Raw genomic sequence first — 13,444 nt, 5'->3', positions numbered from 1 at the left:
AGCCTGGAACTGAGGCAGAAGTAGGAGTAAAAAGAAAGATAGTGATAGCAGCAGTAGAACCTATATAATTTGGCAACTGATTGGGCACGAACCATGAAGGAGGAGGATGGGTTGAAGATGATTCTGATGCATTAATTTGAACCAGTGAACATCTGACATTTGTCTGTGCCCTTGGGCCAGACAAAAGGGAATTTCTACCAGGTAGCTGGAAATGTGTGTCTAGAGATCAGGACAGATATTGACGGAGAAATCAACCACAGGGAAATGGTTGAATGCATATGAGTGGAAGAAATCACCAAGAAATAGAGTATAAAGAGAGAGAGAGAGAGAAAAAAAAAGACAGAAAGAAAACCTTAACATACAGGGAAGAGAGGCAGTGAAGGAAGAGGAGTCACTGGTGTCACCTAAATGGTCAGTCTGAGAGGGAGGTGGATGATGCAAGGTGATAGAAATCAAGGAGGAAAAATTTCCAGGCAGAGAGCCGAATGCTGCGGAGGGGATGAGTAAGCCATTTCCTGTGGTCTTAGAGATCACGTCCAAGCTCCTAAACGCTGCTCCTACCCACTGAATTATCACACAAGAATAACAACGTGGTTTTGCAAAAGGAACCCTAGCCTCACTTTACCAGTGGTTAACCTGGGACAACGTTATCAAAAATAAATGTCAAGTTCCAACCTCCTGCATTAAACGTTGTCTGCAACTCACACTTTTTAGATAACTTTTTAGATAACTATTATTAATCAAGTATGAGGCCTCAGGTGCTCTCCTTCACCCTCGTGGTATTCGGCAGTGGTTACATGCAAGGGGTTCCAGAGTCATAAGGGTGGTTGGACTCTTACCTAATCCAGCAGTGTGACAAGGGCTTGTTCCCTAACTAACTTCTCTAGCCTGAGTTTTCTCTTGCAAATTGGTTGGGAAGAGTGCATGGGAGAGTGCCAGTAAAACTCGCAGCATACCGCTTTCGAAGGCTCAATTCATTATTGCTGTTAGTGTTTTGCAATCTCCCTGAGGACAGAGGATTACTCCAAACAACACTGTTCTCTAAAGAGTGTGGCACCGAGCTAGGGACCTGTGAGCCTCATTCTGCCGGCCTTCAGGGAAATGTCATTCGCGGCAAGAGGGGTAAAGAGCTGGCCAGCTGTCGGGAGGAAGGGCTGGCTCCACCAAGGGAGGGCTGGCCACTGGGAGCCAGGGAAAGCGGGATCCGAGGAACCCGCCCGGGACCCTCGGAGGACTACAAGTCCCAGGGTGCCGCGCGCCCACCCGGAGTGGAAACTCCGGCAGGTGGAGTCGAGTTGCGGGACAGCCAGGGAGGAAGCAGTGCATGCTGGGACCGGTAGTCTTCAGGTCGCAAGTTCACCGGTCGGAGGCGGGCCTAAGAGCCAGGTTCCCTCCTTAGTCCCGCCTTTTGTCCACGTCTCATTTCTCCGGGCCAATGCTGTCTCCTATCCTCGGAGCCAGCCCCTCTCCGATCCGGTCCCCATTGGTCCTGGGGCTCTACGTCTGGAGCCCTACCCGGAAGTAGCGCCGGGGGAGGTCGTTTCCTAGACTACGACACCGGAAAGCTGGGGGAGGCGCTCAGGCTGCCGAGGGCGGAGGCCGGCGGCAGCGGTGGCAGCGCTGGCGCTGGAGACCGGCTCGGTGGCTTCGCGAAACAGCTCGGCGACGGCGGCCGCTCGCTTGACTCCGCATCCCGCCCTCGGCACGGCTCGCAGCCCCCTCGCCACGCGCGTCCGGCAATGTGTCCCACGGCCCGGGCGTAGCCGCTGCGCGTGCGCGGAACCGCGGGGCCATGAGCGAAGCCGGAGGCGGCCGGGGCTGTGGGTCCCCGGCCCCCCAGCGAGCGCCATGGAGCCTGGTGGCGACGGCGGCCGCGCTCTGCCTGGTGACGGCCACGTCCGTGTGGACGGCGGGGGCCGCGCCCATGACTAGGGAGGAGAAACAGAGGCTCGGGTAAGGGTGCTTGGCAGGTGGGTGGGTTTCCTCGTGGGGCTGACCCCGGGCCAGGTGCCTGTCATTGGCGACCCGGCGGCGTTGCAGCGGCCTCTCTCCGGTCGCGGTGGGACGCCTGTGGCCTGGCGAGAAGCCTAGCGGGGTGGACAGGTTCCGGGAAGGTGGGGGCCGCCGCCCGCCTGGTGACCTCCGGGGACTGTCGGGGCGTCGCCGCCGTGGCCGTCGGGGACAGTGCAGGCGCTACGAGGCCAGCGCGGGGGGTCAGCGCGGCTGCCCTGTCCGTGGCCCGGGAAGGGGGCCGCGGCCCGCGTGTCGCTGCGCGGGAGAGGCCCGCGGTGTGTATTTTTTTCCTGGGAGATGTGAGGAGGTGTCTCGCACAAGTGCGCTCCCGCTGGGGAAATGTTGCTGATCTCACAGTAGTTAAGGAAATAAGGTTTACACCTGTTACAGCCAAAGGGGGCGTTCGTTGGAACTTGAACTTGACACGTCTTACCATTTCTGGCACCCCATTTGCATAATAGAACAATAGTCGATGGTGTTTTTTCAAAAGCCCCGATTAAGTATACCTGTTCACTTGACTCAGTTTTATCAGTCTTGAAAGGGGCATAAAGTTATCAGGTATACTGAACAGCATTTAATTCAGAGTCAGTATTCCTGATACACTTTAGGTCCCAGAAATGAATTAAGAAAAAAAAAAAAAAGCCAAGAACAATAGAAAATGGGCAAAGGGCTTGAAGAGGTCATTTCAATGCAAGGAGAGGTGCAAATGGTCAGTAAACATGAAAAGGAACTCGGCCTCATGAATGTGAGAGATGCCTCTTAAAGCAAGGGGACAGCTGTTTTTCATCATTAGGTTAGTAAATACAAAACATATGGAGAGAGCATTGGCTAGCTGAGGTGTGAGAAATCGACCTTGATGGGAGTGACATTGCTCTGCCTCCTGAAATTTAAGTCGTATGTGCCCCGTTTCATTGATCCCACCTCCAGGAATCTATCCTACAGAAATAAAAGCTCTGTCAAGGTTGAGATAACTGTTCAGACGTGTGCATGTTGAAAGAACAGAATTGTTCCTTGGAGCATCCATACTATGGAATAATATTCAGACATTAAGGAGGAGGTAGATCATTGGAAGGCTATCCAGGATGTATGTATTCTCAAGATTTTTTTTTTTTAAAGCAAGTTGTAGAATAATATGTATAGTACCATCCCGTGTGTGTGTGTGTTTAAAGAAAAGAAGTCTAAGCTCAGAAAAAGATGGAAAGCTTATTACTTTTTGGGGTTAGAAAGTGAGGTGAAACCATCAGGTTTTATTTTATATACTTCCTTATTGTTTATGTTGTTGCAAGAGTCTTGTATTTTTATTTTTTAAATATATTTTTATTGATTTCAGAAAGGAAGGGAGAGGGAGAGAGAGAAACGTCAATGATGAGAGAGAACCATTGATCGGCTGCCTCATGCACGCCCCCTACGGGGGATTGAGCCCAGAACCTGGGCATGTGCCCTTGACTGGAATAGAACCCAGGACCCTACTGTCCGCAGGCAGATGCTCTATCCACTGACCCAAACTGGCTAAGGCAAGAGTTTTGTATTTTTAAATAAAATAGTAATGAAAGAGCTTGATGAAAAAAAAAAAAAGAGAGAGAGAGAAAATATCAGCTATGAAAAAAAATCACCAGTAAATTAATAAGCACCTTACATTTTTTCTTTATGAATTGAATGTATCATCGATAACTGTTTTACTGAAAAATCCTACTCTGTCCCAGGCACTTTACATGCTATCTCTATTACCCTCCCTGTTTCTTAAAGAGGTGGGTGTGATGCCCACTTTGCAGATTTGGAAACTGAGACTCAAGGTTGATTTGTTCAAAGTCACTAAGATACTAGATAGTGGAGCCAGTATTCAAACCCAGGTCTGTATGACCTCAGAGCCCATGCTCTCTCCACTATCCTGCGCTTCCATAAGACTTAGAAAAAGAAGCTTCAAGCCTCTTATTTGACCACCAGTGAAATTTGCTGATCACTCCCCTTTCTCCCTTTTTTATTAAAAACTTCTAATTGAAGAATAGTCATTTTTGACCAAAGTTAAATTTTAACTGGAAAAGTCCAACCAATTCACATCAAATTTTAAGATCATTTATGCAAGTGAAGTTACAGGAATTAGGCCTGTTGATTTAGATTTCCTTACTCTGGAGTAAGTGTAGAACAAGAGTCCAGAGCTATAAACCTCAAATACACAATTTCTTGACTGTTTTACCCTCTGGAAATTTTCAGGAAAATGAACTTTTGACTCATGAGGTTTATCTTGACTCATGAGATTGTTTTTAAGCTCAAATATGATTTATGCTAAACAGAATGCCCTACCTCTTTTCCTCTCCTCCCAAACCAAACTGATGATAAAGACTGGAATTGTCCCGAATAGTAAGCAATTACTCAGTCACTTACAATATATAGTTTTTGGAATTATTCACCTAGTCTTCCTGGAATAAGATTTTTTTTGCTTTTGTGTTTTAAATGTTGCAGCAGTTGTTAATATCACATTTTCATTAAAAAGAAGTATAAAACAATCTCTGTAGCGTGTTGGCAGGCAATGTGAATTAACTAGAAAAAGCTGACTTGTAGAAATTATTTTGAAATGAAGAGACATAATTTTTAAACTGTGAATTTGATTTCCAACACATTTTAATCCAATTTGTTCAATAGATATAAAACTTTATAGAAACATTTTTTGTTTAATATAGTAATTATCCTACCATTCTGTATTTAAATATGACTTTGTTGGGACTTCTATGTTAAAGTGAGAGAGAGACAGTTAATGGGACATCAAATAAACTCCACTTTGAAGTATGTGTTGTGAAATTTGCTGATCATGTGCTGTGTAAGTGTAAGGATTGGAAAAGAATGTGTCCTTGTATGCATTCATAATTTATTTATATTCTTAAAAATTGAATGCTTGCAAAGTTGGATTAAAAATAAGTTAAAGCTTGTGTTATCTGTGATACACATGGGTAGGCACTAACATTGACACAGGAATTTCTACTTCTTGGCAATAATCTTGTATTAATTTTATTTCAGGGGAAGGAAAAAGAATTCTCATATTCCATTTATTGATATCATTGCTTGAAAGGGAAATTTTAACTTCTTATTTATTTGATTTATTAGCTAATTTGAGAGGTCTTTATCACCTGCATATAATGAATGTCTAGAAGGATTCTGAGATAACTTGATCCATATCTTATGATACATATAGCACAAAGATTTAATGTTTTAGCGAAGTGATAAGATCTTGTTTTTAGTGGTCAGGTGTTTTTAAATGATTAATTTAAAAAGTTGTCAGGACTTACTTTATTCAGTTCACTAGTTGGAATGTACTTGATTTTGCTGGTCATTATAGCCAGGATCTGGAAATTAGTCAGTTTCTGTTTGCTAGCTTTATTATTACCATTATTTCATCCATCCATGATTACAATTTTTAAACTGGCAAGTGCAATATAGCAAGAGGCAAAATAAAATTACACCCAGCCATTTTTTGAAAATTAGGAACTTAGAAATAATATTAAGAGTTAATAAAAGATTACTAAACTATTTTCCCTTGCTAATTATTGAGATTTTAGCCATGACATTAACTTTCATAGTTTTTCCTGTAGCTCTCAATCACCCAAACTTGAGAGCATTTAATTGACGGACTGATTCCTTGGCCCCAACCTTGCAGATTTTAATTTAGTAAATCTGGTGTGGGGATCAGAAATCTCCATTTCACAGTCAATTTGGGGATTTTGAGAAACAGTCCAAACACACAAATCTCTTTTTGAGGATTAGTTTTCTCATTTTAGAGGTAAATATTGTTTATTTGACTTTTGACAGGTGTTTTTTTTTTTTTAAGGAGCTAAGAGTACACCATAAAATCATCAAATCTATCTTCATGAAAATGTGACAAACATATTAATAAATATATATTAAACTATGCATTAGTGATTTTATTCAGTTTAAGGGGCGAGGTAGAGGCTTGAAAGAGTATTGTTATTTCATATCAATATATACACCGTGCCTCTCTTTTAGTAGACTATAATAGTATAAGTAATAGGATTTCTTTTGGGGTTCTTCAACAATATTCCCCTTTTAAGACAGATGTTAAATAATTTTGTTAAGAGGTAATTTTTTCAACATCACATTTCCTTTTCTGCATGGCATGTATCATTCATCAGTTTTCTTTGGAAAAATGATAAGATGAATTTTACATGAGTTGTTAGGAAGGAATACTAAAACTTTGGCCCAGCTCTGTGTGGTTCATGAAAGCTTGTTGACTAACACTGGTGTATTTCCTGACTCTGCTTATGTCCTCTTCCAAGTAAATGTTTTTTGTTTGTTTTTTATTGGTATATGTTTATGAAGGAACATTTACTTTTTGGAAAACAATAAATGAAATATACTTTTTTTCTTTTTATGCTCTTTTAAAATTAGGAATCAAGTACTGGAAATGTTTGATCATGCTTATGGCAACTATATGGTAAGTAGAAAGCTTATTTTTATATACCATTCATGTGAACAAATTATTTTGTGAGCATAGTTATGGGAACTTTGAAACCTGAATTAGTAGCACACTAAAAAAAAAGTTTTTAAATATCAGTGCAAATGTAAGCTAACAGAGTATTCCTGGTAGTGGTTCTTAGAGAACCAACTTATTGAATAGGTAAGAATAAGTTGAATTACATTATGAAACTGTATTTAAACTGTTTTCTTTGATGCTATCAACGATGTTTATTGAGTGCTTTGTATAGCTATGTATTGTGGACGTAAACATGAATAAGACGTTATTTCTGGCCTTAAAGGAAATTACTTTTTAAAATAAATAAATAACCTATTTTCAGTAATACTTGTAGTCTCTGTCCAAATTATGTCCTCATGGTGGGCTTCGATTTGAATATGTTTTGCTTTCTTATACACTGACCCATAATGTTTTAAAATGTCTTGGTGCTCACTTGAGATGAAATAGCAGTTTCAGTTTTTCAAGATCAAAAAGTTCTAGAGATCTTTTGCATAACAGAGCAAATTTTAGAGCTCAAAAGAAAATTGTATGTGTAATTTTATAGAGTTCAATCAAGTTATTCTGAGAATTACTGCTTATGACCTTGTTTTTACACTTTAAAAAGTAGATCTTCTTTGATAAGGCCAATAAAAATGTAGTTGGGAAAAGTTTGATAGAGAACTAACTTTAGTTCATTCTGCTTTTAAATATTTTTCATAGGATCCTATGAATCCATTTTTCATTATATATTACTCAGATATCTTCATATAGAAATATTATAACATCTAAGTACATATACTTTTTCATTTTTGTATTTTGAAACATTTTCACTTTTGTATTTTTAAATATGTATTGTATTTGATGATCCTTGCTCCCTTTTATATTGAATATTTTTAAGAGTACATACTGAGTTCTTAATGTTTTTAGAATATGTTGATGAAGTTATGTATACTCATTAAATTCATTTCTTAAGATCTTAGTCATTATTTATTTAAAAAACACACAATGGTGTTCCTGTTAGAGTGGCACACACAGGGCAGCGTGATCGCTCTACATGCAGAATTGACATCAAGAGATTTTGGAAGCATAATATTTTGGTAACTGGGCAGCTGGTGACTGTTGGTCCTGGAAATCTGTGTGGGGGGAGGGGAGAAGGGATCATTTATCCCTGATTAATTCCGTTTGGGCAAAGCATAATTTAACAAATCTAGGCTAATGGTTTTGAGGTGGTCAAGTGGATCCATGCTACACTCTCAAACCTTAGCCATCTCATAAATGCATACTTTTGGATCCCAAGTTAAGTAAAATGGCATGTAGCTGCATCCATTCAATATGTCTCACTATGAAGAGTATCCTCTCTTTATAAAGCACAGTATCTTTAATATCTTGTCACTTATGTAAATGGCAGAAAGTTTTATCAGCATACTTTCCTTATTATAGAATGCACTTAAGTGGGTTTGTGACAGAGCAGGTATTGAGGGCAGCTATTGGACCCTAACTGGGTTTCTGTTACAATTACCCACCTACAAGATATAAAGGAGAGGAATTTCAGCTCCAAAGACGGAACTACTGCAATTAACATTCCCCTCCATTTTTCTGGTAGAGGCCCACCCATCTGCAGTCTGTGCAATGCTTATTTTTAAACTAGGAGCCCAGCACGTGATTTGAAATCGCGCAGCACCACCCACCCTCGAGTCGCCGTCCGGCCCTGCCTCGCTCCCCGGGCCCCGCAGCAGCCTTGGCCCTGCCGGTCCCGTCCTGCCTTCCTCTCCGGCCTTTGAAGCAGCCACGGCCGCTGCTATCAAGCCCTCCCCCAGCACAGGATCCTGGAGGCCCCTGCTGCCCCGCCCCCGACCCTGCGTGTGCAACCTCCTCCTGTCCGGTTGACCAGTTACAGCATCCCGGTTAATTAGCATATTTCTCTATCAGATAGATAGATAGATAGATGATAGATAGATGTTCAACTGTTTACTGCATGAGTGAATCTTACAGTGTACCTGTGTTATACTCACTCAATTTATGTGAGTTTTGTAACCCAGAATTTAGTCTAGAATTTACACTTCCCCTTTTCAGGTTCTCAACGAACATGAAAGAGTCCTAAAATATTAAACAGAGAGCAGGAGCTCTGTGTTTGTTATGAAATCAGTTGAAGTTTTTTCCTAGTTCTTACACTCAGAAGCACTGTCAGCTTGCTGTAGAGGAAAAAGGAAGGGTTTTGGAGTGAGGTGGGTTTGAGTTCACATCCCCTCTCAGCTGTTTAATAGCTTGGACCTACACAGATCATTTTCACCCTTCTGAGCAGTGTCTTCCTATGTGGAATGGGGAGAATTGCAAAGGGTATAAGATTATAGAGGATAAAATTTTTGAAAACGGTCCATTTTTAATAAATTCATCTTTTATATGTTCTGTGTCTAGCATGATGCCTGGTATGTAAATGCTTATTACTTTTTTTTTTTTAAAAGAACTGAGTTGAATTCTTGTGAAGATGCAATGAAAAGTACTTAATTTTTACAGTTGGTTATTGTGATATATCTTTGCCTTTTAAATTCAAATATACATTTAATAAACTTCATTAAAATACACGTTTATGGTGAATTTGGGGGTATTTAAGTCTTTATATTTAATTTACTTTATAGTAGTCAGTTGCCTACTGTGCCAAAATATAAAATTGGCTGGCACATGGTGGGCTTTTAATAAATGTTGAAAGCTTTGCATTTTCCACTCATTCTTTTTAATATTACTCTCCAGTGTAGTCTATAATTAGAGCAGTTCCTTTTTACTTTCTTGATTCCCAGGTAAACAGTGGTATTTTCCAAAGGCAGGTAATAGAATATGGTAAGAGTGAGAACTCTGGAAATGGAGCAGGACACCCTGACGTGGCTCTGCCACCGACCAGCTGGGCTCTGATCTTCCTGAGGCTGTTTCCTCATCTCTCTGAAATGGTTTGCTTGCCTCACAATGTTGTAAGGATTAAACAACTTAATACAAGTGCTTAGAACTAGTGTCCGGCAAACAGGAAGCACTGTATAAGTTTACTGCTGCTACCAACACTACTGCTGTCATTACTCATTCTCTGCCTGAGATTGGACTTGCCCTCCGAAAATTCCTCTAGGCTCTAACTCATAACTTGTTCCCTGGATTTACGTAGAACTTTCTTAGAACATATACATTATTTCCTATTTAGGCATGTACCTTTTGAGGGCATTTTTTCCCTTTCCTTTTCTGTTAATACTTTTTTTCTGTGACCGTGCTCTGCCAGCTTTAGATAGATTACTACATCTCTGCTATCCCTTGGTGTTACATCCAGGAATTTTCTGATTTTATCAGTTATGGGCATAAATATTAATATTATACCAGCTATGTTTGACAAATCTATAGCCCCAGTCGAACTGTAGTTTATCCACAGTGAATTGCACAGCTGGCTTTCTCTTTTCCCTAAATAACATGAAATTTGATTGTTTTGGCAGTTCTTGTGTACCCTTATTTAACCCCAGACTACAGCGACTTTAGGGCTTCTGTTAGCATGTTTTCAGTATTTGTGCTGAGGTCAGTTTGCAGATTAATTTAGATGACAAAATGACATGTATTTAGGCCACCAAATGCAGAACCGTTTTGGACCTGTGCTCTGATCTGATCCTTGTCTTCCAGTATTTTTCCTGTCTACCGTAGACAACTCAATTAAACTGTTATAAGCAAAAACTGTACTTTGGTGGAGCTCTAAACATTGCAAATAGACTCTAAAAGAGTTGGTAAGCACATTTCAATTGGTAGAATCATACCTAATAACTACTTCTATGCTTGATTTTGTGAGAGCACAGTTCAAAGAAACATCATCTTTTAAAAAAAAATATATATTTCTTTATTGATTTCAGAGAGGAAGAGAGAGAGAGATAGAAACATCAATGATGAGAGAGAATCATTGATTGGCTGCCTCCTGCACACCCCCTACTGGGGATCGAGCCCGCAACCCAGGCATGTGCCCTTGGTCAGAATCGAACCTGGGACCCTTCAGTCCGCAGGCCGGCGCTCTATCCACTGGGCCAAACTGGCTAGGGCGAAACATCATCTTTTTTATTGTTCAAACCAAAAGGAACTGTTTTAGAATGTAACTTCTTTATGGGTTTATGTGAGTTTTCTTAGAATTATTTTCCCCCTAATTTTTAAAAAATGTTTTATTTTCATTAAATATGTTTTTATTGATTTTAGAGAGAGGAAGGGAGAAGGGGGAGGGGGGGAGAGCAAAAGAAACATTGATGTGAAAAACATTGGCTGCCTCTTGCTCACCCCCTACCAGGGATTGAGGATCAGACCTTGATTGGGAATTGAACCTCTGATCTTTTGGTGCAAGGGACTACACTCAACCAACTGAGTCACATTGGCCAGGGCTTCCTAATTAAAAAAAAAAAAAATTTTATTGTGGTAAAATAAACATAACGAAATTTACCATTTTTAAGTGTACAGTGTGGCATTAAGTACATTTGCATTATGCAACCATCACTATCGCCAGATTTTTTTCATATTACCCATTTGAAAATCTGCCTAATGTTTCTTTTTGGTAGTTTGCTCATCAAAATGAGTAATTCTTTAAATAAGGTAGTCTAGAAGTGGTACTAATGAATTGGAGGAGGCAAGATAAAAATTATCACATATACAGGGGTGGGCAAAAATAGGTTAATACATAATACAATAATTCATAAATAAGTAATAATACAGGAGTAAACTTTCACATACATCTCTAAACCTATGTTTGCCCACCCCTGTATGTTTTGCAGATATTTTCTCCCAGTTTATACTTTTTTTTGCCTTTTTTAATTTTATTTTTTCTTTCTTTTTTAAAAATAAATCTTTATTGTTGAGAGTATTACAGATGTTGCTCTTTTTTCTCCCCATTGCCCCCCTCCACCTGGTTCTTGCCCCAGGCCTTCACCACTCTTATTGTCTGTGTCCATCGTTAATACATATATGCATACAAGTTCTTTGGTTAATCTCTTTCTGCCCCTTCTACCCTCTTTCCTCTGAGATTTGTCAGTCTGTTCCATGTTTTCATGCCTCTGGTTCTATTTTATTCACCAGTTTATTTTGTTCATTAGATTTTTTGCTCATTTATTTTGATTGTTAGATTTAATTGTTGATAAGTATGTATTTATTGCCATTTTATTGTTCATATTTTTAATCTTTTTTTTTCTTCTTCTTCTTCCTCTTCTTAAAGAATACCCTTCAACATTTCATGTAATACTAGTTTGGAGGTGATGAACTCCTTTGACTTTCTTGTCTGTGAAGCTCTTTATCTGAGCTTCAGTTCTAAATGATAGCTTTGCTGGGTAGAGTAATCTTGGTTGTAGGTCCTTACTATTCATTACTTTGAATATTTCTTGCCACTCCCTTCTGTCCTGCAAAGTTTCTGGTGAGAATTCAGTATGGGTGCTCCCTTGTAGCTAACTAACTGCTTTTCTCTTGCTGCTTTGTCTTTAACCCTTGTCATTTTAATTATGATATGTCTTGGTGTGGGCCTCTTTGAGTTTCTCTTGTTTGAGACACCCTGTGCTTTCTGGACTTGTAAGGTTATTTCTTTCACCAGGTAAGGAAACTTTTCTATCATTATTTCTTCAACTAGGTTTTCAGTATCTTGCTCTCTCTCTCCTTCTGGCACCCCCATTATGTAAAGATTGGTATACTTAAAGTTGTCCCAGATGCTCCCTACATTATCTTCATATTTTTGGATTTTTTTTCTTTTTCTTCTAATTGGGTGTTTTTTGCTTCCTCATATTTCAGATCGTTGATTTGATTTTCAGAATTCTCTACTGTTGAATCCCTGTAAATTATTCTTTTTAAAAAAATTTGTTGTTGTTTTTTACTTAGGAGTAGGATAGTCTTTTTTTAAAAAATATATTTTTATTCATTTCAGAGAGGAAGGGAGAGGGAGAGAGAGATAGAAACATCAATGATGAGAGAGAATCATTGACCAGCTGCCTCCTGCACGCCGCCTACTGAGGATCAAGCCTGAAACCCAGGCATATGCCCTTGACTGGAATCGAACCCACAATCCTTCAGTCTGCAGGCCGACACTCTATCCATTCTATCCAAGCCTGCTAAGGTCCCTGTAAATTATTCTTTATTTCAGTTAGTGTATAATTAATTTCTGACTGCTCCTTTTTCATGTCTTTGACATTCTCACTAATACCCTTGAAAATCTCACTTAAGTCCCTAGAAGCTTTCATAAAGATCCTCGAGTAAAAACTGTGCTTTTAAACTCTGTATCTAGTAGTTTGCTTGTTTCCATTTCTTTCATTTGTGATATGTTTGTCTCCCCATTTTGGCTGCTTCCCTGTGATTGTTTCTGTTAGGTAGAGCTGCTTTATCTCCTTGAGTTGGTAGAATGGCTTTGTGTAGTAGGTGTCCTATAGGGCCCAGAGACTCAGCCTCCCTATTCACCTAAGCTGGGCACTCTAGGTGCATCCCTGTGTGGGCTGTGTGCACAGTCTTCTTGTAGTTGAGTCTTGATTGCTGTTGGCGTCAGTGGGAGGAATTGACTTCCAGGCCAATTGGCTGTGAGGACCAGCTGCGACTACTGTGGGAGAGCTGCTGTGCAGGAGACACCACTATGGTGCAGGGCTTGCTTCAGTGGGACTTTGGTGCTCACTGAGTCTGCCCCTTGAATGTGTCACAGTGGATGTGTAGAGTTGTAATCTGGCATGGTCTGAAGCTGTCCACCAGGTGCACTGGCTTTATGGCCTGCAGGGAGGTGCAAAGTCAGCCACTGCCTGGGACCACCTGGCAGGAGCTACGGAGACATCTGTAGATGCCTGCTGTTTGTATTGGTTTGGAAGTGCCCAGGCAAGGCACAGCTGTGAAGCAAGGCAGGCTGGTGCTAATGCTGCATCTTGGGCCTTTTATTGGTAGGTTTGGGGCATGCTGTCACCAGCTACAGCTTGTTTGAGAGATTTTAGCAAAGTCTGAAGCCTGAGCCAG

The 13,444-nt window shown here is 40.5% G+C and overlaps 1 protein-coding gene across 2 annotated transcripts in view; it reads left to right on the top strand.

Moving 5' to 3' along the window:
- The first annotated feature begins 1,571 nt into the window (after positions 1–1,571).
- The window catches only part of EDEM3 (ER degradation enhancing alpha-mannosidase like protein 3), a 66,422-nt gene continuing 54,549 nt past the window's right edge, over positions 1,572–13,444 (top strand). For both annotated transcript variants that reach the window (XM_079761336.1, XM_079761335.1), the window contains exons 1-2: positions 1,572–1,953; positions 6,412–6,457. In XM_079761336.1, the coding sequence (XP_079617462.1) occupies positions 1,793–1,953; positions 6,412–6,457 (207 nt within the window). In that variant the 5' untranslated portion in view covers positions 1,572–1,792. The remainder of the gene's footprint in view (positions 1,954–6,411; positions 6,458–13,444) is intronic.

Source organism: Cnephaeus nilssonii, assembly GCF_951640355.1.
Source record: "Cnephaeus nilssonii genome assembly, chromosome: 21".
Lineage (NCBI taxonomy): Eukaryota > Metazoa > Chordata > Mammalia > Chiroptera > Vespertilionidae > Cnephaeus > Cnephaeus nilssonii.
The sequence above is the reverse complement of the archived record's forward strand: the minus strand, read 5'-3'. Positions and strand labels throughout refer to the sequence as shown.